General features: G+C 50.7%; 9 protein-coding genes and 2 pseudogenes across 9 annotated transcripts, besides 56 other annotated features; all 11 read right to left on the reverse strand.

Moving 5' to 3' along the window:
- Positions 1–3,034: part of a sequence feature (areas merged during assembly that could not be assigned to a particular haplotype. This can correspond to areas where the two haplotypes were merged or to regions with more than two copies in the genome that were merged during assembly.) that runs on past the window's edge.
- Tc00.1047053511367.100 (hypothetical protein, conserved) lies at positions 132–1,604 on the reverse strand (the record flags this gene model as incomplete). The annotated part of the gene is made up of 1 exon (XM_814327.1): positions 132–1,604. One exon carries the CDS (start codon positions 1,602–1,604, stop codon positions 132–134), a length of 1,473 nt encoding a protein of 490 aa, XP_819420.1.
- Positions 387–414: a microsatellite.
- Positions 1,727–1,776: a microsatellite.
- Positions 1,792–1,816: a sequence feature (AT_rich).
- Positions 1,896–1,960: a sequence feature (CT-rich).
- Positions 2,137–2,895, reverse strand: Tc00.1047053511367.110 (hypothetical protein, conserved; the record flags this gene model as incomplete). Its single annotated transcript, XM_814328.1, has 1 exon — positions 2,137–2,895. One exon carries the CDS (start codon positions 2,893–2,895, stop codon positions 2,137–2,139), a length of 759 nt encoding a protein of 252 aa, XP_819421.1.
- Positions 3,013–3,040: a microsatellite.
- Positions 3,035–3,633: a sequence feature (areas merged during assembly that could not be assigned to a particular haplotype. This can correspond to areas where the two haplotypes were merged or to regions with more than two copies in the genome that were merged during assembly.).
- Positions 3,182–3,219: a microsatellite.
- Positions 3,307–3,328: a microsatellite.
- Positions 3,478–3,516: a microsatellite.
- Positions 3,562–3,596: a microsatellite.
- Positions 3,600–3,631: a microsatellite.
- Positions 3,634–4,305: a sequence feature (haploid, non-Esmeraldo-like haplotype).
- Positions 3,875–4,201, reverse strand: Tc00.1047053511367.120 (DnaJ homolog subfamily A member 2, putative; the record flags this gene model as incomplete). The annotated part of the gene is made up of 1 exon (XM_814329.1): positions 3,875–4,201. One exon carries the CDS (start codon positions 4,199–4,201, stop codon positions 3,875–3,877), a length of 327 nt encoding a protein of 108 aa, XP_819422.1.
- Positions 4,306–5,920: a sequence feature (haploid, Esmeraldo-like haplotype).
- Positions 4,337–4,948, reverse strand: Tc00.1047053511367.129 (hypothetical protein, conserved; the record flags this gene model as incomplete). The annotated part of the gene is made up of 1 exon (XM_814349.1): positions 4,337–4,948. One exon carries the CDS (start codon positions 4,946–4,948, stop codon positions 4,337–4,339), a length of 612 nt encoding a protein of 203 aa, XP_819442.1.
- Positions 5,115–5,157: a microsatellite.
- Positions 5,327–5,372: a microsatellite.
- Positions 5,473–5,505: a microsatellite.
- Positions 5,589–5,615: a microsatellite.
- Positions 5,697–5,747: a microsatellite.
- Positions 5,823–5,860: a microsatellite.
- Positions 5,921–6,361: a sequence feature (haploid, non-Esmeraldo-like haplotype).
- Positions 5,953–6,093: a sequence feature (T-rich).
- Positions 6,135–7,400, reverse strand: Tc00.1047053511367.138 (chaperone DnaJ protein, putative; the record flags this gene model as incomplete). Its single annotated transcript, XM_814350.1, has 1 exon — positions 6,135–7,400. One exon carries the CDS (start codon positions 7,398–7,400, stop codon positions 6,135–6,137), a length of 1,266 nt encoding a protein of 421 aa, XP_819443.1.
- Positions 6,362–8,067: a sequence feature (areas merged during assembly that could not be assigned to a particular haplotype. This can correspond to areas where the two haplotypes were merged or to regions with more than two copies in the genome that were merged during assembly.).
- Positions 7,526–7,561: a microsatellite.
- Positions 7,707–7,733: a microsatellite.
- On the reverse strand, positions 7,795–8,586 carry Tc00.1047053511367.150 (hypothetical protein, conserved; the record flags this gene model as incomplete). The annotated part of the gene is made up of 1 exon (XM_814330.1): positions 7,795–8,586. The coding sequence occupies one exon, from the start codon at positions 8,584–8,586 to the stop codon at positions 7,795–7,797; it is 792 nt and encodes a 263-aa protein (XP_819423.1).
- Positions 8,068–8,363: a sequence feature (areas merged during assembly that could not be assigned to a particular haplotype. This can correspond to areas where the two haplotypes were merged or to regions with more than two copies in the genome that were merged during assembly.).
- Positions 8,364–10,886: a sequence feature (areas merged during assembly that could not be assigned to a particular haplotype. This can correspond to areas where the two haplotypes were merged or to regions with more than two copies in the genome that were merged during assembly.).
- Positions 9,002–9,069: a sequence feature (A-rich).
- Tc00.1047053511367.159 lies at positions 9,182–10,726 on the reverse strand (annotated as a pseudogene).
- Positions 10,752–10,777: a microsatellite.
- Positions 10,884–10,926: a sequence feature (A-rich).
- Positions 10,887–11,433: a sequence feature (areas merged during assembly that could not be assigned to a particular haplotype. This can correspond to areas where the two haplotypes were merged or to regions with more than two copies in the genome that were merged during assembly.).
- Positions 10,988–11,029: a microsatellite.
- On the reverse strand, positions 11,386–14,073 carry Tc00.1047053511367.170 (vacuolar protein sorting-associated protein 35, putative; the record flags this gene model as incomplete). Its single annotated transcript, XM_814331.1, has 1 exon — positions 11,386–14,073. The coding sequence occupies one exon, from the start codon at positions 14,071–14,073 to the stop codon at positions 11,386–11,388; it is 2,688 nt and encodes an 895-aa protein (XP_819424.1).
- Positions 11,434–12,487: a sequence feature (haploid, Esmeraldo-like haplotype).
- Positions 12,488–12,993: a sequence feature (haploid, non-Esmeraldo-like haplotype).
- Positions 12,994–17,586: a sequence feature (areas merged during assembly that could not be assigned to a particular haplotype. This can correspond to areas where the two haplotypes were merged or to regions with more than two copies in the genome that were merged during assembly.).
- Positions 14,157–14,181: a microsatellite.
- Positions 14,213–14,240: a microsatellite.
- Positions 14,635–14,654: a microsatellite.
- Positions 14,688–14,707: a microsatellite.
- Positions 14,796–14,823: a microsatellite.
- Positions 14,886–14,913: a microsatellite.
- Tc00.1047053511367.180 (uncharacterized protein) lies at positions 15,000–16,550 on the reverse strand (the record flags this gene model as incomplete). Its single annotated transcript, XM_814332.1, has 1 exon — positions 15,000–16,550. The coding sequence occupies one exon, from the start codon at positions 16,548–16,550 to the stop codon at positions 15,000–15,002; it is 1,551 nt and encodes a 516-aa protein (XP_819425.1).
- Positions 16,703–16,730: a microsatellite.
- On the reverse strand, positions 17,108–19,363 carry Tc00.1047053511367.190 (hypothetical protein, conserved; the record flags this gene model as incomplete). The annotated part of the gene is made up of 1 exon (XM_814333.1): positions 17,108–19,363. One exon carries the CDS (start codon positions 19,361–19,363, stop codon positions 17,108–17,110), a length of 2,256 nt encoding a protein of 751 aa, XP_819426.1.
- Positions 17,536–17,565: a microsatellite.
- Positions 17,587–17,691: a sequence feature (areas merged during assembly that could not be assigned to a particular haplotype. This can correspond to areas where the two haplotypes were merged or to regions with more than two copies in the genome that were merged during assembly.).
- Positions 17,692–19,585: a sequence feature (areas merged during assembly that could not be assigned to a particular haplotype. This can correspond to areas where the two haplotypes were merged or to regions with more than two copies in the genome that were merged during assembly.).
- Positions 19,393–19,415: a microsatellite.
- Positions 19,586–20,676: a sequence feature (areas merged during assembly that could not be assigned to a particular haplotype. This can correspond to areas where the two haplotypes were merged or to regions with more than two copies in the genome that were merged during assembly.).
- Positions 19,601–19,627: a microsatellite.
- Positions 19,661–19,682: a microsatellite.
- Positions 19,689–19,728: a sequence feature (AT_rich).
- Positions 19,807–19,838: a microsatellite.
- Positions 19,863–19,905: a microsatellite.
- Positions 19,970–19,999: a sequence feature (AT_rich).
- Positions 20,000–20,290, reverse strand: Tc00.1047053511367.199 (annotated as a pseudogene).
- Positions 20,520–20,616: a microsatellite.
- Positions 20,654–20,688: a microsatellite.
- Positions 20,677–20,946: part of a sequence feature (areas merged during assembly that could not be assigned to a particular haplotype. This can correspond to areas where the two haplotypes were merged or to regions with more than two copies in the genome that were merged during assembly.) that runs on past the window's edge.

Here is a 20,946-nt window from a genome sequence, read left to right on the forward strand (position 1 = left end):
CATAACTCGGAGAAATTACTCGTCTGACTACGGGTAGAATTGTAAATTCCCTGACCGCGCAGTCTCCCGTCGCCTTTTTTTTCTTCCTCTTGTTCTTTTTCTTTCCCCAGCGTCAAAATACCCCCGCCCTGTCAGTCTTCCATGTCAATCTCGGGCATTTCATCCTCCTCGTCGCTCTCTTCGGCAGTAGGTCCCACAGGAGGGGACGGCTTCACCGGCGTGTTCCGCTGTTGTTTTTGCTGCTGTTGTGGTACCGCGGCGGCGGGAAGCACGTCCCGCCCTCTGTTTTCCCTACGGCCCAAAAAAGACTGCTGCTGCCGGGCCGCACTTATCGTTTGGTGCGGCGGGGAGGAGCTAACAGGGCGGGCGCAGTCTGTTGCCGCAACCTGCTGCTGCTGCTGCTGCTGCTGCTGCGTTTCACCGGGCTGTGGCGCCACACCAACGGAGGGTGTGGGCGGAGGAGAAGGACGAGAAGGGAGAAGAGAAGCAGGAACATCCGTCGTTCTGTCGCCGCCGGCTGAAGAAATGTCCCCGGCGACCCGCCGTGTGGGTTTCTCCACAATGTCGATAGGCGGCAAATAAAAGGGAAGCGCGTGCGGATGCCGCAGCGCCGTAAACGTCGCGGAAAGCCGGGAGATGGAACGAAGAAGATTTTGATTTTCACGGCAATTTCGCATCGTGATTGGCCGTGCGGGAAGTTCTTTCAGCACTCGCACCACACACGCCGAGACCACACCGGGCAGCGGGCGGCACAGCAGCAGAAATGACGTGAGCAGATCCACAAAAAGGGGCTGTAACGCCTCCTCAACAAGAAACACAGTGGACGAGGCTACAGTCCGCTGCTGCTGCTGTAAGCCGCTGTCGTTGCTGTTATTATTGTTTGAATTGCCCTTTTTTCCGCCAAGGTGTTTTCTGTTGTCTGCTGGGAGGCTCGAGGGTGGGGCGTCAAGAATGCCCTCCATCACCACCTCCTGCGCAAAGCGTAGCGTTGCCCGCTGCATCATTGATGCGTTCATGTACGGACCCACTGCGAAAAGCAACTCCTCAAGGGCGCGTAGGCTCCGCAAAACTTTGGATGTGTTCTCTTCCTCCTTCTCGTCCTCTGCGACGGGAGTCGACACGTCCCCATCGCCTTCACCAACCGACGGTGCTTCTGTTGCCGCGCCAGTCCACCCAACGACGCACGGCGCCGCGAGTAGGAACGGAGGCCTCTCGTTCAGCAGCAGCTCCATCAGCTCCTCCAGCACACGCACGGCACCTGCCCTAAAATATGTGCCGAGCAGCGCCGCAAGTTCCCAGGAGGCAGCGCTCGCAATGCCGGGAGACGCCACGGCCAGCAGCACCCGCCGTGCAATCGCGTCGAGCGAAGGCGCTAACTGCACCCCATAAGTCACGACAAGAGACCGGAGTGTGTAGAGGTGCGGCTCCGCCATGGCGGCAAAAAAGTCGCCACCGCGCTGTCTTTTTCTCCCGGCCTGAAGGGAGTTTCCCGCGTCCGGCTGCTGCGCGTCTTGGATGACGGTGTCCAGTGCGGCCAGTGTTTTCCCCAGCAGTTCATTCGCCGACTCGCTGGTCGTGAGTGGCCGCCTCGACTTGTGGTTCATTGCGCGGTGCCTTCTTCCGCCCTCCTCCCCCGCCCCTTCTCTCTCTCACACAATATCCCTCTCTCTCCTCTTCCATTGCCGCATTAGAAAAAAACAAAAAAAAGGGTTTTGTGAGAATGTGGCAAAAATAGCAGCAACGACTATAACAACAAGAACAACACCAATGACAGCAGAAATGCTATCAGGGAATAAAAATAAATAAATAATTAAATGCACACTGAGAAAAAAGAAAATGTTCAGCAAAGCCCTAAAAGGTAGAGGGTACAAAAGATGGTCAGCAATAAATGACCGCCTCTTTCTCTTCTTTTTTTTTTTTTTCTCTATCTCACTCTCCTTCCCTCTCCACATCTCCTTTTGTTTGTCTATATGTATGCATGCGTTCCCCATCTCATGGGGACTACATTTCATTTACATTTCTTCCCCAGTGACAAAAACAGACACCTACTCGCATTCCTTCCTTCAATCATCCCCATTTGTGTCTCCCCACCGCCACGCCCCCTTGGCCAATGCACTCGGCATGCACAGAGCTCCCTTATGTGGGTGTTTCGATAATTGGCGTCAACACTGCCTTGACATGCTTTACATTGCTACAGAGGGAGTGGCATCGGATCGCCGCATCTATTCCTTTCTCAGCAAAGTCTAACATAGCCACGGCCGGTGACATGGAACGGAGAAACTCCGCGGTAGTGAAAATCAAACGGTTGCCGATCTTATCAATGCGTGTTACAACGATGATGGCATCCTTCTCCCGAATTGTCTGCATTCTATTGCACTGCATGGACACTGAGACGTGCCCGGGGTGTGATGGCAGGAGAGCCAGCATCGCGTGGAATGATGTAAACATGTCGGTGATTGCGAGCACGGCCCCCTGCGAGAGTGTGCCGTCACCCTCCGTCACCGCAGGGGTAATTCTGATGGGCCACGCCATGGCGTACGGAAATTTCGGTTTCTGCCCCTGTGCTGGATTTGTAGGGGACCTCTCCACAGCAACAAACACGTCCTGCAGCACCATCTGCAGCTGCTCCTCCAGCAGTCGGAAACCAAAGTTGTCAAGGCCCCGGAGTTGGGCGTGTATGTCCAAGTAGTTGGGGAACACCTGCATCACGGGCGCCCACACCACATTCTCTAACGATGTCGCCATGCCCTCTTCAACCCCTCTTCTTTTTTTTTCTTTGCTCCCCCTTTTCTCTCGTCTCTGCCCCTTCCTTCCCTGCGTGAAGGCAATTCCTGAGAACACCCAACAACTCCCTTCAAGAAAATACATGTATGCAGACAGAACCACTGCAAGCATCAACAGACGCACACAAACACACAAAGAGGTGGACGATCAAACAACGAGGCAACGGCGGCATCACATCCCGATGAGGAAAAACTCCGCAACCGCACAACACTAACCCCCCTCCTCCTCCTCTCTCTCTCTCTCTCTCTCTCTCTCTGCTTGGCGGCTCGCAGAAGAAGAGATTTCTCGCTCACAAATAAACTGGAACAAACTCAACCCACCGCCGAATTCGCAGCAAAAAAAAAAAAAAGAAGACTTCAAAGCCCGCAGTTCTCATTATTTTTCAGTTAACAATCGGAAAAACAACAACAAAAAAACAAAAACAAAAAACAAAAAAAACAAACGCAGCAGCCAAAAAACTAAGAGGAAAAGGGAAAAAATTGAGGAACAACATACGGACGTCTCTTCTTACATGCGTGTGCAATATATATATATATATATATATCCCCCTTTATTAGCGCACTAGGGACCTGCATAATGGGGCCGCCCGCAATGTGGCCCCCCCCCTCCCTCCCCCCTCCTATTTGTAAATATAAATTATTTTTCCGTGGAGTGGCGGGAATAACACCCATAAGATGCATGCATGAGGTAAACGAAAGAAAGAGAGAGAGAGAGAGAGAGGGAGAGAGAGAGTAAGAGGAGGAAAAAAAAAAAAAAATGATCGGCCTTCATACAAAAACACACACACATACATACATACACATACATATATATCCAAAAAAAAAAAAAAAAAAAGAAAAAAAAAAAAGGCAGAAAGAAGAATGGCCGGCACGTACGCATCAAGGAAAAGTAAAAAAAAGAAAAAAAAAGGGGAGACATGAGCACCATTGTTATTATTATAAGAAATACAAAAAGACATGTTTCTTTTCGATTTTTTTTTTTTCCCAGCCCCAATGCCTCCCCCTCTTCTTTTTTCTTCCTTTGGATCTGCCCCGCGAAGCCCTCCTCACTCCGCCCCCGGGCCGCGGCTCGCTGCGCTGCGCCGCCCGGCTTACGCGCTTAGCGTCAACCTCTCCCAGACCCGCAGGAACACTCCGTCACGCCCAACGCTTTGGTGCTCTTGTGCTGTGCGCTCAGCTGCGTCGGGTATTCCACTCAAGTGAGACGAGGTTGCCGCGGTCCAGTCCGCCCGTGTTTGAAGCGGCATCCCCTCGCCCCGTACCACCCACGCCGCCCCGGGGTCTATCACCTGCCCGCACGAATCTTTATCACGCAGACGCCTGTCGAGGTGCTGCACGGGAAGCTCAAACCCACAGAGCGCCTCCTGCAGTTGATAGTGTAATTCATGATGAGGTCCAACAGTCATGCGGTTTTTCATCCCGCAGCAACCAAAAAACTAAGAGGAAAGGAGGAAAAATTGCCAGAAACGGCATACGGACGTCTCTTCTATACATGCGGGGTGCAATACTTATATATATATAATGGCCCCCTTTACCCTGTATTATTATTATTATTATTTGGGGCGAATGAAGCACTTCACATGTTTTCCGTTGGCGAGGATCTCAAAGCGTCTAAGAAGCCTCTCCATTTCTTCCACTGTAGCCGCCGGCGGCTCTCCGTCCAACGCCGTATTCCCACCACAGTTGTCGCGCAGTAACTCCGCTGACATGAATGCGAGTCGAGATCCCATCTTGTCTGCACGACTGATCAGCAGCACCTTTTCGCCAAGTTGGATGGGGTGCAGGCAATTTGTCTGCATGCTCACCGAGACGTGGGCGTCTCTGGAAGGCATGATACGTTCCATGACGTGTATTGTTGTGGTCACATCCAAGAGGGACGTGAACGCCCCGCTGCTCATTACACCACCATCCGCGCCACCGGGAATCCCTGCGTCGCACACGGCAGCGGTGACTGTAAAGGGAAACGCCATCGCATATGTCACATGACGCCCTTTCGCCCTTGCGTCCGGCACGAGTAGCACCCGCGTGTCCTCCGGCGAGTAGTTGATAGAATCCAGCAGCAGCTTCGTGTGGGGAGAGGCCTGCGTTAGGGAGAGATATCGTTCCAAAAACACCGGTGCGTGTGTCAACAGCGGCACCCACAGCGGCTGCCTTGCAAACATCATGTTTTTTATTACCCACCCCCTTTTTCCAGTGAGGGCGGTCAAACAGAAAAATGCCTTACTTATTGTGATTATATCTGCGTCTCCCCCCCTCCTATTTGTAAATATAAATTATTTGTTCCGTGGAGTGGCGGGAATAACACCCATAAGATGCATACATGAGGTAAACGAAAGGGAGAGAGAGAGGGAGGAGGGGGGGAGAGAGTGAGAGGAGGAAAAAAAAAAAAAAAACAAAACAGGGATCGGCACATTCTTCATATAAAAACACACATGCATACATACATAACATATAATATCATATAAACACATTTTTTCCTTGATTTATGCATTGCAGCTTTCCCGCCTCCACAACTTTTTAAAGAAAATTAGAGAAAACCGTCAATAGATATATAAATGCATATATATATATAAATATAAATATATATATTTTTATTGATGTATGTGGTCAGGTAGGCGGATAACACACATACAAATATAAATAAATTTAGCCGCTTGTGGGCATTACTACCCAATAAGAGGGAAAACAAAAAGAAAGAAAGAAAGAAAGAAAGAAAGAGAGAGATAGGGGGATGAATGCACACACAAAAACAAACAAACAAAAGAAGAAGGAGAATGACCGGCACAGTACGCATCAAGGAAAAGTAAAAAAAAAAAAAAAAAAAAAAAAAAAGGGGAAACATGAGCACCATTGTTATTATTATAAGAAATACAGCTGAAGAATGTGTAAACAATAAAGACAAGGGGCATGCAAATACGCATGTATATATATATGTATATATACAAACAATACACATGTCTATATGAATTCAAGCAACGTCCATGTGAATTCTTTGCATCCCTCGTCTCTTTTGCAGGTGTCCCGGCCGGAAGGAACTCTCACACACACACACACACACACACACACACACACACGCATCCCAATTCTGTCCATTTCTTTATTCTCACCTTTTTTTTTTTTTTTCAAATTTCTTTCACTCTTCTGCCCCAATGCCATGCAGATATCCCCCTCTTCTTCTTTTTTTTTTTTTGTATTTTCATTCCCCACTTAAATTCCTTCCCTCTTTTTTTTTTTTCTTGTATTTTTGTTCTCGTCACGTTCCTTTCTTTCAAATCTCCCTCTTTTCTTTTTTTTCTTTCTTATTATTTTTGTCCCCCTTTCTACGGAATTGTGGTGGGGCTGCCTGCATGCTTACTGATGGGCACACTGCACCGTCTGCGCCCCCGAATGGCCGCCATGAAATGCTGTGAAGCCCTCCTCATCCATGCCGCCTGCCATCTGCATTTGTCTCCGCCGGGCCGCGGCGTTGGCTCGCTGCGACCCGCTGCGCCGCCTCGACTGCCGCTGGCTTACGTCGCTGAGCGTCAACTTCTGCCCAGTGACCCGCGGGAACGACTCCGTCACGCCCAACGCCTTGGCGATGCTCTTCAGCTGCTGTGCGCTCAGCCGCGTCGGGTATTCCACCTCGAAGTGGATGACGAGGTTGCCGCGGTCCAGTCCGCCCGTGTTTGGAAGCGGCATCCCCTCTCCCCGTACCACCCACGCCGCCCCGGGGTCTATCACCTGCCCGCACGGAATCGTTATCAGCCGCAGACGCTTGTCGAGGTGCTGCACGGGGAGCTCAAACCCACAGAGCGCCTCCTGCAGGTTGATGGTGTAATTCATGATGAGGTGATTACCAACACGGCGGAAGACGTCATGCGGTTTTTGCGCCAATATGATGAGCACGTCGCCCTTAAGACGCACACCGACTACTTCATTCCCTTCACCATCAAACCGTACAACGTCCTGGTGTTTCATGCCCTTCTCAATGTGGACTTCGAGTATCTTCTGATCCTTCACGATGCCAGATCCGCGACACCGGCCACAAATGTCCACTTCCCGCACTGTAGTACCTTCCCCACCGCAGCTTTGACACGTCTGCTGCATGCGTTGATGCATGCCAATAAACAATTCCTGCACAAACGTCTGCACGCCCTGACCGCGGCAGGCAACACACGTGCGGCGCTCCGCCCCGGGCTTGATGCCGCCACCCTCACACGCACCACAGATTCGATCACGTGTGACGGAGATTTTCTTTGTTTTCCCGTTATACATGTCTTCAAGCGAAACCCGCATTTCATGCACAAGATCCCTCGGCTTCCGCTCCCCACGTGGCCGCCGTCCACCGCCAAAAAACATGGAGAATATGTCAGCTGCATCGAGGCCACCTTCGTCCATGCTACCACCCTCCAGCCCAGCCTTGCCGTGCTGGTCGTAAATGCGCCGCTTCTCTTCGTCACTGAGAATCTCGTATGCATGACCGATCCGCTTAAACATTTCCGCCGCCTCCTGGTCGCCGGGGTTCTTGTCCGGGTGATACTTCAGCGCAAGGCGACGATATGCCCGCTTGATGTCATGCTCCGTGGCTTCCGCTTCTAGGCCGAGAATCTCGTAATACTCTGTTTCCTTTACCATCTGCTCCCTCCTCACTGCTGCCTACCTCCCTTATCTACCAACCTTTCTTCCTCTCGTAGCACCCGCCACAGAAGTGTGTGTGTGTGTGTGCGTGTTGAAGCCCCCCGCAGCAACACGACAAAAGTAAAAAAAAAGAAAAAAAAAAAAAAAAAGAAAAGAAAGGAACCAAATAAAAAGATCCGAGGCAAAACTACCACAATAGAATTACATTAAATGCATAATGCAAACTTCATATCATCCCTTTTTCTCTGTTCCTAATTCACAATGAAACAAACAGACATACACTCACGCACAAACACACCCACGGGGGTTGGGGTTGGGGTTGGGGATGGGAAGGGGAAAGGTTGTGTACCTTATACACATTTGCGTGCGTGTGTGTGTGTGTGCCCCATTTTTAAAGCATGTCGTCACAAATAAACCTGTTGCCCTCACTCCTTCGCCCAACATAGACGGTTCGGTGCTCTGACAGGTACGTTACGGCACCCGCTCCCTCATGCCGGCGAGCATCAAAAGAAGCAAATAAATCTTCCCTTTCTACACTGTTGTTTCCACTCTGCTCCGTGTCGCGGTTGTTATTCACCCGCACCGTTATTGGGCGTTTCTCTGCGGCCCCATTATTGGTTTTTACTCTTGCCGGCCGCGCAAACTTTCCCTTTTTCTTTGCTTCTTTTGCCTCAGCCTGCGTGAAGGAATCCGTGTCAAGATGCGCAAGCTTGGGCAGCACGTACTTCACGTAAAGACGGTACCGCGTGTACTCAATCGGCAAGTGGCCGTCCAGTTCACTCGGACAGCAGGGGTTGCGGAGCAGCGAGAGATACGTCAGCGCCGGGCACTGCATGGAGACAACAGTCAACACGTCGTCCAGGCCCACGAGGCGGTTGTTGTTAAGCCACAACCGCTGAAGCCCCGGCAACGGCGGAAGCGACGACACCTCTTGCAGCTCGTTGTTGTCAAGGACGAGGGTCTGGAGGGTGGCGGCGAGATGCGAGAGGCGGCACAAAGAGCGGCTGTCAATGGCGTTGAAGCTGAGATGTGCCTCAGTGATGCTGCGGGGGGGCGGCGGCGGTGCATCCTCCGTTTGGCCATCAGCCGTGCGACCGCACAGGAGTGGAATCATGTCGAGAGAAGTCAGCCCGCATGCCACCGCGCAGAGTGTCGTTCCATCCAACACCACCCCGTCGGACATTCCGCCCCCTCCCCTCCACACACACTCACTGTGAACACAAAACACACGCAACCCCCTTTTGCCGTTATTTTTTGTCGTGTGTGCCAAAAACTACTCGCCTCAACAGCTGGAAACTAAAAGAAAAGTGGTGAGAGAGAAGTGTAAAAAGCAAACAAATGGAACACTTTTTTTTTTTTTTTTGCTCGCACCACGGCGCTCGTTAAGGCGCATGTGCCATTCAAAAATGGCAAACTTTCCTTCCCACACTTCTTCCCCTCAAAAGCATATCCCATGTATCCATGGCTAGACAGACACATCGACATGTCCCTCTCGTTCTCCCTCTGTGCAAATCTGACCAAAAGAAGCAAACAAACAAACAAAGAAGGGCGATCACTTCTCCTCAACAAATAATTGACACCCCCCCCCCACTCTCTGTAAAAAAAAACAAAACAAAACAAAAAAATAGAAAAAAAAGAAAGGAATTCAAAAGAAAAACAAAACAAATACCCCTCCGCCAAATCTCTTAGACACACACACACACACACAGCAGTACCCTAGTGCGCATCCATGTACTGCTGAGGGAGAAAATAATAATAAGAAGGTAGCAAAACAAGGCGACTAATTCCGCCTTCCGCTAGCGCAAAATTTCAAATTCCGCTGCTTCTGCAAGAAATGTAGGGCGTTTGAGCGACGCGTCTCACCAGCACTACTGCTGCCCGGCGTATGTGGCGCCACGCCCCCCTTAACGACCCTCACTGCCAGCTGCGTCTCCAGCTCGTAGCAGTACAAGGATTGCTCGGTGAGTTCCTCGAGAAGGGATACAACCAACTCCTGCAGTGCCTCCACATGACTCTCACGTGCCAGCGCCGCGGCCTGCAGCTTCTGGTTTGTCTCCGAGAGGTGCGTCCACTCAGGCCTCTGCGACGCAAGTAAACGCCGTGCCCCAAGAAGCTCGCGGCTCTCTAGCGTCACAGCCGCCGCAATTGTCGCGTAACTTTCGTTCGCCGCCTCTGCCACCGCACGCTGCTCCTGCAGGTGCAAGGCAAGATCCACAACTTTTGCTTCCAGTGCCGCCAAAAGCAATTCGTGGCTTTCTTCTTCTCCCCCCTCTTCCTCCTCACACACATCTCTTCGGCTGCCGTCACTAGGGCCACTGTTGTTGTTTCTACTCGTCTCGTTATGGACGGATCTTGGCGACGCCGCCTCCGCCTCCCCTCCGCGTCCACCACCACCACACTTCCGGTTTCGTTTCATCGTTTCCCAGTGGAAGAGGTGGGGCTGCCTGCTCCAACACAAAACGTGCCTCCCACACACGCACGGCTGCCTGTGCCGCGCCAAGAGCCTCCTGCAGGGCAACGTGTTCTTCTTGCACGGCAGCCCAGTACTGTTGCCGCGCCTCAATCTCCGCACGCGCCGCTGTGAGGTACGCAATCGACTCCGAATTTGTTGCAAGTACCGCCTGCAGTTCTTCCTGCAGTGCGGCCTCGCGTTCAACGACGGCGTCGTGCTCCACCTGTCGGCGACGCAAAGCATCACGCTCCTCCTGCGACTCCTGAAGGGCCCTACGCAATCTGTCATTCTCCCCAGCCGCTTGCTGCACCGCCTCGCGCAGTTCACCTAACATCACCTCGAGACGGTCGCACTGCCCGGCCAGAGCGTCTATTTCCTGCCGCAGCAAATCGGCCTCGCGTTGCAGCCGCTGGTGCCGCTCACGCCACATCGTCAGCTCCACCTGCTTCTCCTGCAGCGAAGTCGTGGCATGGTGCAGCTGCTCCTGCAGCTCCTTCTCCCGCTGCAACGCTGTGCGAGATGTCTGAACACACTGCCGCAGCGCCGCCTCCTTGGACGCCATTTCCACCTCAAGTCTTGTCTTTTCTGATTCGCAGGCGGACAGCGTAGACACCTGCTCACGTAACCTCTTCAGCTCAAGCCTGTCGTGATCCACTGCCGCGCCCGTGATGGGTGAGTGGGGCACCCCCGTCGGATGATGACTGCTGTTTCTCGGACTGTCCGCGATGCCACCGTGATGGCCCTCCTCCCTCTCATCATGCAAGGCTGCTGCTGGTGGCGCTGCTGCCGTGTGGCAACGGGATCTGGCGAGGGCGCCGCGGATGACGTCCAGGTCATTTTGGATCTCCTCCATTTCCACCTTTTCTAACATCGCAGAGAAAAGAAAAATAATAGTGAAATAAAAAAAAAAAAAAAAAAAAAATGGGGGTGGCAGGGAAATTCAAATCCACAGCCACACGCAGCAATACACCCAATGCTCCATCCCTCCCCGCAGCAGGCATACATGTTCGCAGAAGAACAGAAATAACAAACAAAACAAAACAAAACAGAAACATCACAAAGAAACAAAACTCGTGTTCAATGCGACTCGCTAAAAAAAAGAAAAAAGAAAAAAAGAACTCACAATTCACACACAACAGAAAGAAAAACAACAACAACAACAACAACAAAAACAGGCATCTCGATTGGTCCATTGTCATCCCTATCAATTTTCTTTTTTATCTTTTTTTTTTTTAAAGACCTTTTTCCTTCGCTCCTCCCTTCATTATTATGTCTTCCCACTCACATTTCCCCCCCCCCCCCTCTCCCCTCTTTTTTTTTTAGGCACAAAAAAGCTACAGAAAAAGTAAAACAGCACCGCCTCCCCGAGTGTCCACTCATTGCCACGAAGTCATTCCGTGTGCACCGCGTCTCCGCCCTCTCATCATCTTTTTTTTTCTTTTTTTGTGAATTCCGTCGCCACGGCTGTGGCCATCTCTCTTCTCTCCCCCATCCCCGTGCACACAGCAGTACTTTGAAGGGGTTTGGGCTTTACACATCAATTTCCTTCCAGCGTTCATCTACCTGCTGCCGCGATCGGATGTAGTGCGTCGTGTTGCGGTAGAAAGTACGTGCTGCAGTGTACACCTCCCTTTCCGAGTTGACATAATCGCCGTTGTTTTTATTTTCCCCCTCCATGCCATCGCAGGGTTCCTCCACCTCGAGGCCGTCGTCACTGTTACTGCCGGTAACCATACTATGGGTGCTGTTCGTCGTCTCCTGCACTAGGTCGATGAGGGCAGAGATGTAATTCACCGTCACCCCTGGCGCCTTTGTGGCGTAGTAGTGCAGCACCTGATTAAGCAGCTCAACAAAGAGAGGGAGCCGTTGTGTCTCCTGCACGTGATCGGCAATCTTCAGGGAGCGCTGCAGACACTCCAAAACACGGCGGTGACTCTCCTCGGAGAAGGCGCTTCTCCAGAAGAGATTGGCACAGAGAGAAACCACACGACTCTGATCAATCTTACGCACAAACTTGGAACTGTACTGACAGACTTTGGTCGCGAGCAGCTCGTAGCTCTCCTCTGGGACGTTGCGCAGGCTGTAGAGGGAGGAGATAAGGCAACTCACCATTTCAATCTGCTCCCGCGTATCGGCGGCATTCTCCTCGTAAATCTGAAAGGCGCTGGTGTAGAGCTCATAAGCCACATCGGGCAGGCCACATGTGTCTGCGGCGTTGGCGCTGGTAAGGTAAAGGTAAAAGCTCTCCGTCGGCTTCTCTGCCGCAAGCATCTCAAGAATGCCCTTGCCGTCACCAGAGTGAATGATCTGAAAGGGCTTGTGGCACGACACCCTTTTCACCGCCTTAATGTTGTTTTCCCCATCTGTCTTGGCATCAACATCCGCTCCCTCTGTTTTGGCCGTGATTGCAACGCGTAGCGCAAGACGGATGTAAAGAGAGACTAATGTCGGTAACGTCACGGCAATGCGCTCCGGCCCGCCTTGCCCCAGCAGCTTCCGTACACCATTCAACATTTTCATCTGCATGGAGACGTCTTCGCATTGCAGTAGATGCAGCACGCGAGACACGAGGTGCTGCTCTTCAAGGAATTCCTCCGCGGCATCGCCAACATACACAGCGCCGTGGTGCAAAGGTGCGTCCGGCTCATCCCGTACAAGCGGTGCAAGGAGCTCAAAGAGCCGCGCGCACAAATCAAGCGTTCCAATGCGATGAGATGCGGAGCGCACAATGTTCGTGCACAATCTGAGTGCCACCGCCCGACGTGAAAGAAATGGCAAATTTTGCGTCAAAACGTCCATGTCACGAATGCCAAGTACAACACTTGGGTCTTTCAATGTCTCAATAACGTGCACAATCATGCGTTCAATCATCGTCACCATTGCGTGGTTTAGCGGGAGGACGAGTTGCCCTGCCATAGCGGTAAAGACGGTACTAATGTGCTCCACAGCAGCCTCCGGGTCTGCCTTTAGGGTCAGACTGACAAGGCTCGTCATGGAGTTGACATACAAAGAGGGTGTAAGTTGGTAATGCGGACGCTGAGGACCGTCGCCACTGCTACTAGTTCCACTAACAAGGGTATGATTGCTTTTATCCCTCACATGACTTGCGGTCAGCATGGCGTCAAGGCGTGTTTTAAAAACTTCAAACATATTCTGCAGCAATTTTTCCTCCTTCCGGCCGCTTACCTCCGCAACGCCTTCCCGCAGCGATACCGCGTAGTTGCCAAGCCGCTCCATGAGCGAGGCCAAAATGGCGCACACATCCACGCCCGGTGAGACATCCTCAAGAATACTGAGCAGCTCATTGAGGGTGAAGAGATGAAACTCGTCGGGAAAGACTTGGACAATAACTTCCAACAGGTACTGCTGCGCCAGGGGCTCACGATACTTCACGATGATGCTTAATAGACGCGGAAGAATGTTGCTCTTGTACAACTGTCGTTCCACCCCCTCTAACTGAGAAAGCCGTACAATGTTCATGCCTACAAGCACACACAACTCCCTACGATCCTTTTTTTTGCGCTGCACCTGACTCTGAGCCTCCACGGCCTTCGGTGGTGCCCTTGCCTCTATACGGATCCATAACCAATTCATCTCCCTGAAGTTCTGCAGAATCAGCTCGGCTGTGTCCTCCACGGTCCCACCATCACTCTCCAGACTGTTCGCAATAACACGGTTGCTGTCGCCAGGCAACTTGTTCTTCATCATTGTCAGGAGAAAGTGACGCAAGAAGAGACCACGTGTAGGGTGTTGTACCCCTTTGCACATCTCCACCAAATCCCGCAGAATCTCAATGGCTGGCTGTTCCCCGGACTTGACATACACCGAGCCAACGGTTATGAGGAGATACAAACGTGGCACAATGTTACCGGCGTGCTGCACCACTTCATACATTTCCTCCAGAGACCGGCCACGGTTGTGTTCCTCCTCTATGTACTGCTCCAAGTACTGCATCTCGTCAAAGACCTTTACATAGAGCTCATAGTAGTACTGCGGTGCCAACATGCCGATACGAAGCTCTAAGAGCATCTGTGACGCGCTGCGCATGACTTCAATAAATTCGCGTTGACGAATATATTTCTTCATACGAGCCGCCTTCTCCGTCACTGCCTGCACGGTCTCACCAAGCCATTTCTCCTGCTCCTGCTTTGGTGTCAAAATGGGCCTGTTGATGGAAATAAATTCCGTGTTGTTCGTCATAGGCGCATTCATAGGCATAACCACCACCCACTCCCCTGTCCTTGTCTGACGTGTCCCTTTTCTCTAAAGCCTCCCCTTTCCCCTGCTTCACCCCCGCCCCCCTCTCTCTCTCTCTCTCTCTTCCTCAACAATAGTACTGGCAGTCGTACCGCTCCTATATTATTATTATTATTATTATTATTATTTTCTTCTTTCCCTCTAGATTTTAATATTTTGTATACGTAATTACTAATGCTCTCTCCTTCTCACTTTCTTTTTGCTCTTCACCCTCACGCACACGGGGATGAGCAAATACAGACTGGCTGCCACCAATCTTCTTCCTCTGCACCACACTCCCTCCTCTTCTTTTCTTCCTTTTTTATCTTATTTTTTTTCCTCAAACAGCAGGCACACACAAACACCACCCCCTCCAGCAAAGGGTTAACAGTAATTATAACGAAAAAAAAAAGGGAAATGAACAACAAATGACAGTCAATCAACACACATGCATGCAGACAGGCAGACAGAAAGAAAGGCTAATAAGGCATGCTCGAGACGATGCAAACAACACCCTCAAAAGGCAAAGAGGTATAGGAGCCTTTTTTATTTTTATTTTTATTATTTTCACTTCTTTTCATACACACAAACATATTAATAAATAAATAAATAAATATTTTCCTTTATTCCACATTTCGCACATGAAATATCTCCTGCTTCCCCGGGCACGGCAGAATTGTTGTTACATGGAAGTCACCAGCAGTAAAAACAAAAAAAAAAAAAAACAAAAAAGGCCTTTTCTGTGCCGTCTCCGCTACGAGAGAAGGGACGAACCCCCTCCCCTCCCCCCCTCCAAAAAAAAAAAGAAAAAAGAAAAAAAAAGGCGCAGAACAGAGAAGGAAACACAACAGCCACAGTCAACGAGCGTCAAAACTGCGTGTCCCTGCCTAGACGCAATACATCCACTTTTACATTGTTGCTTCGCAGACCTGAAGGCAGCCAAAGCTTTTGACAACATCTACGAGGCACGCTTCCAGCTCCTCCACCTGCGCATCACCGAGGAAACTAATTTTGTCTAGTTGCAGGGTAAACATGGAATCCGAAACCCGCTGGAACCTATTCTCAACGGTACCTTCACTACTCGTATTCTGCCGCGCACAAACTGCAAGAATGGCATCAGCAATAGACTGAAGCTCCATTTCAGTGATGTGGCCTGTTATATGCACCTCCACCGGGTCCAGCTCGTAATGGATAACGAGTAACTCACGACCTTGCCGCCCAACCGCCGTCTCACCTTCGTGATCACCCGGCAATGACACATCACAAACGGTAGAAGGCGCTGCTGTTCCTTTTCTTCCTGCTTCTGCTGCTGTCAATGTTTTCATTCCACTTGTTTCAGGCAACGTCACGGCATTGCCGGAAAAATGTTTAGTCAGTGCTTTCATCTGCTGTGTTCCCACGCCATAAGCATTTATCCGAAGCCCCCGCATAAGCTGCACGTATAAAGCAACCATTTTTTGTGTTTCTTCCCTTTTTTGCCTCACGGACTCAAAGTTGTCATATAAACCAGTTGGTGGCGCGTTGTTGTGCGACGCCCCCTGCTGCGGGTCATCTATGGGGAGGGCAGCAGTCCCGGTAAGAAGCGGAGGCAAACAAGAGTGACTCGGCAGAGAGACAACAAGGCAAATGTTTTGATGGCCAAAGTGTTGCACGCTGTGGACAAAGCTGGTGATATCTGCGTCGTTTTCAATCGACAGAAGCCCCTCCTTTTCGGCAATACGGCATGATATTTCCATGAGACAGGGCCAGCAGAGAAGCGTCTGCAGCGAGTGCTTAAGACTGCGCAGCGTCGGTGGATGCTTGAAGTCGATGCGTATCTCGCCCATCTTTTTGCCGCGGGCATCCATAACACTGATGTCCTTCACGCCTTGAGGAACAGACTGCATCGATGGCGCCTCTGCAAACATGTCATGCCTACAGACACAAAGAAGCCCGGTTTCGGAGCAGCGGTATAACAGGATTACTTCCAACGGGATGGCAGCCTCATTCCCCTCTCCTCCGCCGCTATTTTTACTGTTCCCACCATCCCCGGCGACAACATCTGAAGACGCATCATGCACACCAACATCAAACGATTGTAGCTCCCGCCGCAGAAATTCTCTTGTCCACTCCCACTGCTTCCGGTTGATGATCAGCTGTGGACCAAACGCCTTTGTCTGCGCCTCCAGTATCAGTTGGAACTGCAACTCTCTTCTGGACCCTGACTGGTTGGAGTTTGCCTCGTTCTCACTCTGTGATACCGGCCGCTCGGGAATAAGGCGCGCAAGTACCTCATTTCTCGCGCTTCCGTGGGCTGTCACGAGGGGTGCGGTGATGTCGTCATGCGGAAAAACAAACTTGGAAAACAAATCGGGAAGTGCGAGCTGCACAAGTCGTGCCATTTGGCGGGTGAGTGTCTCCACGTCATTCGCGTCCAAAAGAATGACGGATTTCGGCCCAAAATAAATCCGCAACTTCATTTTTGAATGCCCAGACCGGACAATAAAATCAACGCAACGTCTTCTCCCACCTTTTCTTCTTCTTTGTGCCCTTCTACCCTACACGGCCCTCCTGCAGGACCGGCCGCAGCGTGGCGCTCATCATGTGTGTGAGTCACATGCAACAAAAAATAAAAAACAAAAACAAAACAAAGACAAAAAACAAGAAAAAGAGGGATAATTCCACAAGCAGGAAGGGGAAAGGAAGCATCAGAGCCCCGCCCTCCCAATGACGACAACAACAACGACGATGCCATGCTTCGTCATTGGATGATGCGATGTGCCCATTAACCATCCCGTCCGCGACCAAAACAAATGCTCCGGTGGGGACGACTGTAAGTCGTGGGCACATGTCCCTCCTACGCACCAAATGATCGCCCCCCCCCCATCCTCCCTCCTCCTCCTCTTTTTTCATCATCCACACACCGCCACGTCAATACTGCTCGAAATGGTCCAACTTTCTCTCTGTCCCCCCCTCACACAAACGAGAGAAAAAACAAAAAGAAAAGAAAAAAAGACAACAATGACGTAGCGGCACTTCACTCCTCCCCGTCCTTCTCACTTAATTCCTCTTTGCTGTGCCCTTCAGCATCGATGTTTCGGCTTTTGTTTGAGCCACCATTTTCATTTCCACGTGACCGCTTTTGACGGGACACTGCGGATGCATTGGCCCCACAGTTCTGGTCGTTCGACTCTTCATTCTGCTGCAGAAGTTGCTGGTGGTGCTTGGCCACCTCGTCCGGGTCAAACACCAGCGGTGTGTGACCAAAGGTACGCTGCACTGCCCCCTCAAACGAGGCACCGGTGGCATCTATGTTCTCCAGCACATACGCCTGCGACGCCGCATCCAAGTTGTGCATGATTTGCATGCCACACAGACTAAACAGATTTTCATATGTATCTTCCATAAACACGTGAGAAATCGGGTGATCCCATGGTGCGACGTCATGATCATCATTAGGAGCCATATTATTATTATTATTATCATCATCATCATAATCGTTAAATACGGAGGGGTTTATGTCTATAGCTTCATGCGTGGAGGAGGTCCGGCCATTTTGGTTATCACCGCCGCCAGCGCTACTACCAGCCCCTCCCAGGGGAGGCAGTCCCTTCGCTAGGCGAAGACGATTGCAGCGCCGACAGACAAAGAAGGTTCGATCATGTTGCAGCTCACACGTCTGGCACATGAAGGCTTGCTCATCTCGGATCGTATTTCCACAGTGATCACAGTTGTCATGCAACGGCAACATCATCTCGTTGATGGTAGCAGTGGTGGCGCGTGGGACAAATCTTTCATACGCTTCTCGACAGGGTGTGCATTTACACGTCATTTCCTCCGTGAACGCATCTACCGGGAAAAGCATGCCGTGGAACGGGTAGACATCACTTGGACACGGAGCATCGGCGTCCATTCCACATGACACAATGCGTTTGTGCTGTTCCACCGGCACCCGTTCCGGCAACTCTCCGCCGTAACACTGCCTCGGGTCGTTTTCCAGAATCCATGGGTATTCCTGCATGCACCGCGCACAAATAAAACCCATAAATGGGTCATTGTTCATGATTTCAATGGCGACATCCGACGGCATCGGCATGTAGAGAGCAGCGTCGCCCGCCTCCTCTTCGGGGACAAACTCCGCGATGGAGCAGCAGCCGCGACATCCACAACTGAACTCCACACCCTCCGGGGCTCCATTCCCGGTGCCGTCCTTCCGTGAAGGGAAAATATACTCCGGATCCACGTCATGATCCTTGTGACAGCGCAGCCGGCAGGGAGTGCAGACAAGTGTGTCACACGTGCGGCACAAGAAGGCAACCAAAACACCCTCAAACACATCGCCATAGCACGGGACGCGGCGGAATGCGTCACTACAAAGACGCGTCATATGTGAACTCCAGTAACACGATGCACACAACATGCAGACAACACCGCCACCGTCCGCGTCATCAGCGGGGGAGTTTTCCTCGCATTCACAGTAACACCACGAGCTTAGCGTGCGCGGGTAGCGATTTTTACTATTCATTGGAACCACAGATGTCGCCGGGGGCAGACCTGTTGCGGAATCGACAATAAAACAACATTGCTGTTGCTCTTGTTCTTCTCCTTCTCCTTGCACCCCCTGTGGCGTCTCTTCGCCATTTTTGTTTTCCGTTTCTTTATTGTTCTTCTCGACATTGTGCCAACACGCAGCGGTGCAACAGTCGCAGCGCATGTAATAACGCACACCCCACTCCTCCACGTCATGCGAGGCGTGACAGACATCCGCGCAGGCGTAACAAATGGCGTGTGCCGGGTTCGCTCGTCCACTCCGCACGCATGTTCGGCAGACAAAGGCAACCTGCCGCGCGTATCCCTTGCTGTAACTGCAACGGTACCAACGGCTATCAACTTCCACTGTCGTTGAGACAAGTCGATGCAGCTGCGCCATTGCCTCCTCGTTTATGTGCGGAACGGCGGTGGCGGACCCAATCAGCATGACCGGAATGGTGACAGCGGGCAATGACGCTCCCGCCTCACCGCCCCCAGCGGTGCCCGGAGGCTCGGCAGCAATCAGATCCATCAGGCGCACCTCATTGCGCCCTTCACGACGGTGTCGCTTAAGCACCGGCCCACCAAACATCAATCGTTGCTTTTCCCGCGGCACCCCGCTTCGCCGCGCAAGTTCATTCTTCAAGTTACCAACCGTTGCAGTCGCGGCGGGAAAAACAAGTACCATTTTTTGCCCGGCGTGCGTCACCGCAACGCGTATTTCCGCCGCACCAACAGCGTCCTTGTTGTGACATGGGACCATGTTGTCGGGATTCCTTCAGCAGGGTTTCAAACAACAACAACAACAACAACAAAAGAGAGGGTGGAAGAAAAAAAAAGGGGGGGCGTAAAAAAGCGGGAAGGGGAACAAATACCACACATGAAGATGCAAACATACACACGTGTGTAGGAGCGTCAATAGGCGGAGGCGGAGTCGGAGATGGAAAAGCCGTGGCAACACCCGCAACAAATAAAGCCAACGAACAAAACCCTGGAATGGCACCCACTCACCCACCCACCCACCCACGTACGCACGCATATAAACAATAATAAAAAAAGAAACAACAACAACAACAACAACATACGCGTATATATAAATATACATATCTTTTATTTTATTTTATTTTTGTTTTGTTTCTGAACATGTATAGGAACTTCCTTTAAGAAAGCACGCATATTAAAAACAAAATGGAAATAAATACACGCACAAAACAAAACAAAAACAAAACAAAAAAAAAGAGGATGATGGGGAAATGAGACGTAAATAAAAATAATAAACAAAAACAAAACAAAAAAAAAAAAAAAGGGGTCCGGCAAAAAAAAAATTTCCCCCCGCTCTTAGGTCTTTTTCAAACCCCCTTTTCCCCCCATTTTTTATATATTTTTATTTTTATTTTTTCTATTTTCCCAACAAATTCTGGTCGTTGGCGCGTGGTAACGCTCCTGACCGTCACGACGCTCTCTGCCAAACGCCAAAGTTGACAGCGTCAAAAACCGTTCAGCCACCCGGGATGCATATAAAATCCGGTTTCGGCACACGTGGGGTTAAAAGACATCTCATCAAAAAACGCGCAGCGGGTGGCTTTGCCATGTGTGACCACTTATGCACCTCGTTGGTAATAGCAATGAAGATGGTTAGTGTTAGCAGAAACACATGCCTACCCACGTTTTCACTGTCAATATTTATTCATATTTGTTGTTTGCTCTCTCCTGCCTCCTCCGTGCTGCACACTGAGGGAAAAATGCCACGGATGCAACATGACATAAAAACTGCCCTCCCACACTTTCCCCCCCACCCCCCCACAACTTCTCTCTTTCTCGCCGTGCTCCACGCACCACCGGTAGCGTTCCAACAGAATTACTCCAGCGGTCTCCAAAAAATGTGGCCTGGTGGTGATGATGGGAGTGTCACGCGTACAAAACAAACAAAAAAACACACACACACAAAAAAAAGAGAAAAAAAAGAAAGAAAAGCAAACAAACAAGCCCTAAACGCACAAACACACACGCAAAGAAGAGGAAAATAATAATAAAAAAAAGGCCACAAATGCTTTTTTTTTCCTTTTTTCCTTTTTTCTTTCTTTCTTTTTAAATTATAACTTCCCTCTCTTTCTCTCTCTCTTTAAATATAATTATATTTGAAGGCTCGTTTCATTTTCCTCCGCGCTGCATGTCTTTTTTCTCTCCGCCAAGTACTCTCGATCCATGCCGTTCCTTCCATGCCGGCAACACCAACACGGAGTACAACCACACAAAGACATACACATGCATGCGGGGTAAATAGAGAACAACACGTAAAGGGAGCCGCCACCACAGTTGATCATGCACACATCGTAATACTTTCTT

Source organism: Trypanosoma cruzi, genomic scaffold (assembly GCF_000209065.1).
Source record: "Trypanosoma cruzi strain CL Brener 1047053517101 genomic scaffold, whole genome shotgun sequence".
Classification (NCBI taxonomy): domain Eukaryota; phylum Euglenozoa; class Kinetoplastea; order Trypanosomatida; family Trypanosomatidae; genus Trypanosoma; species Trypanosoma cruzi.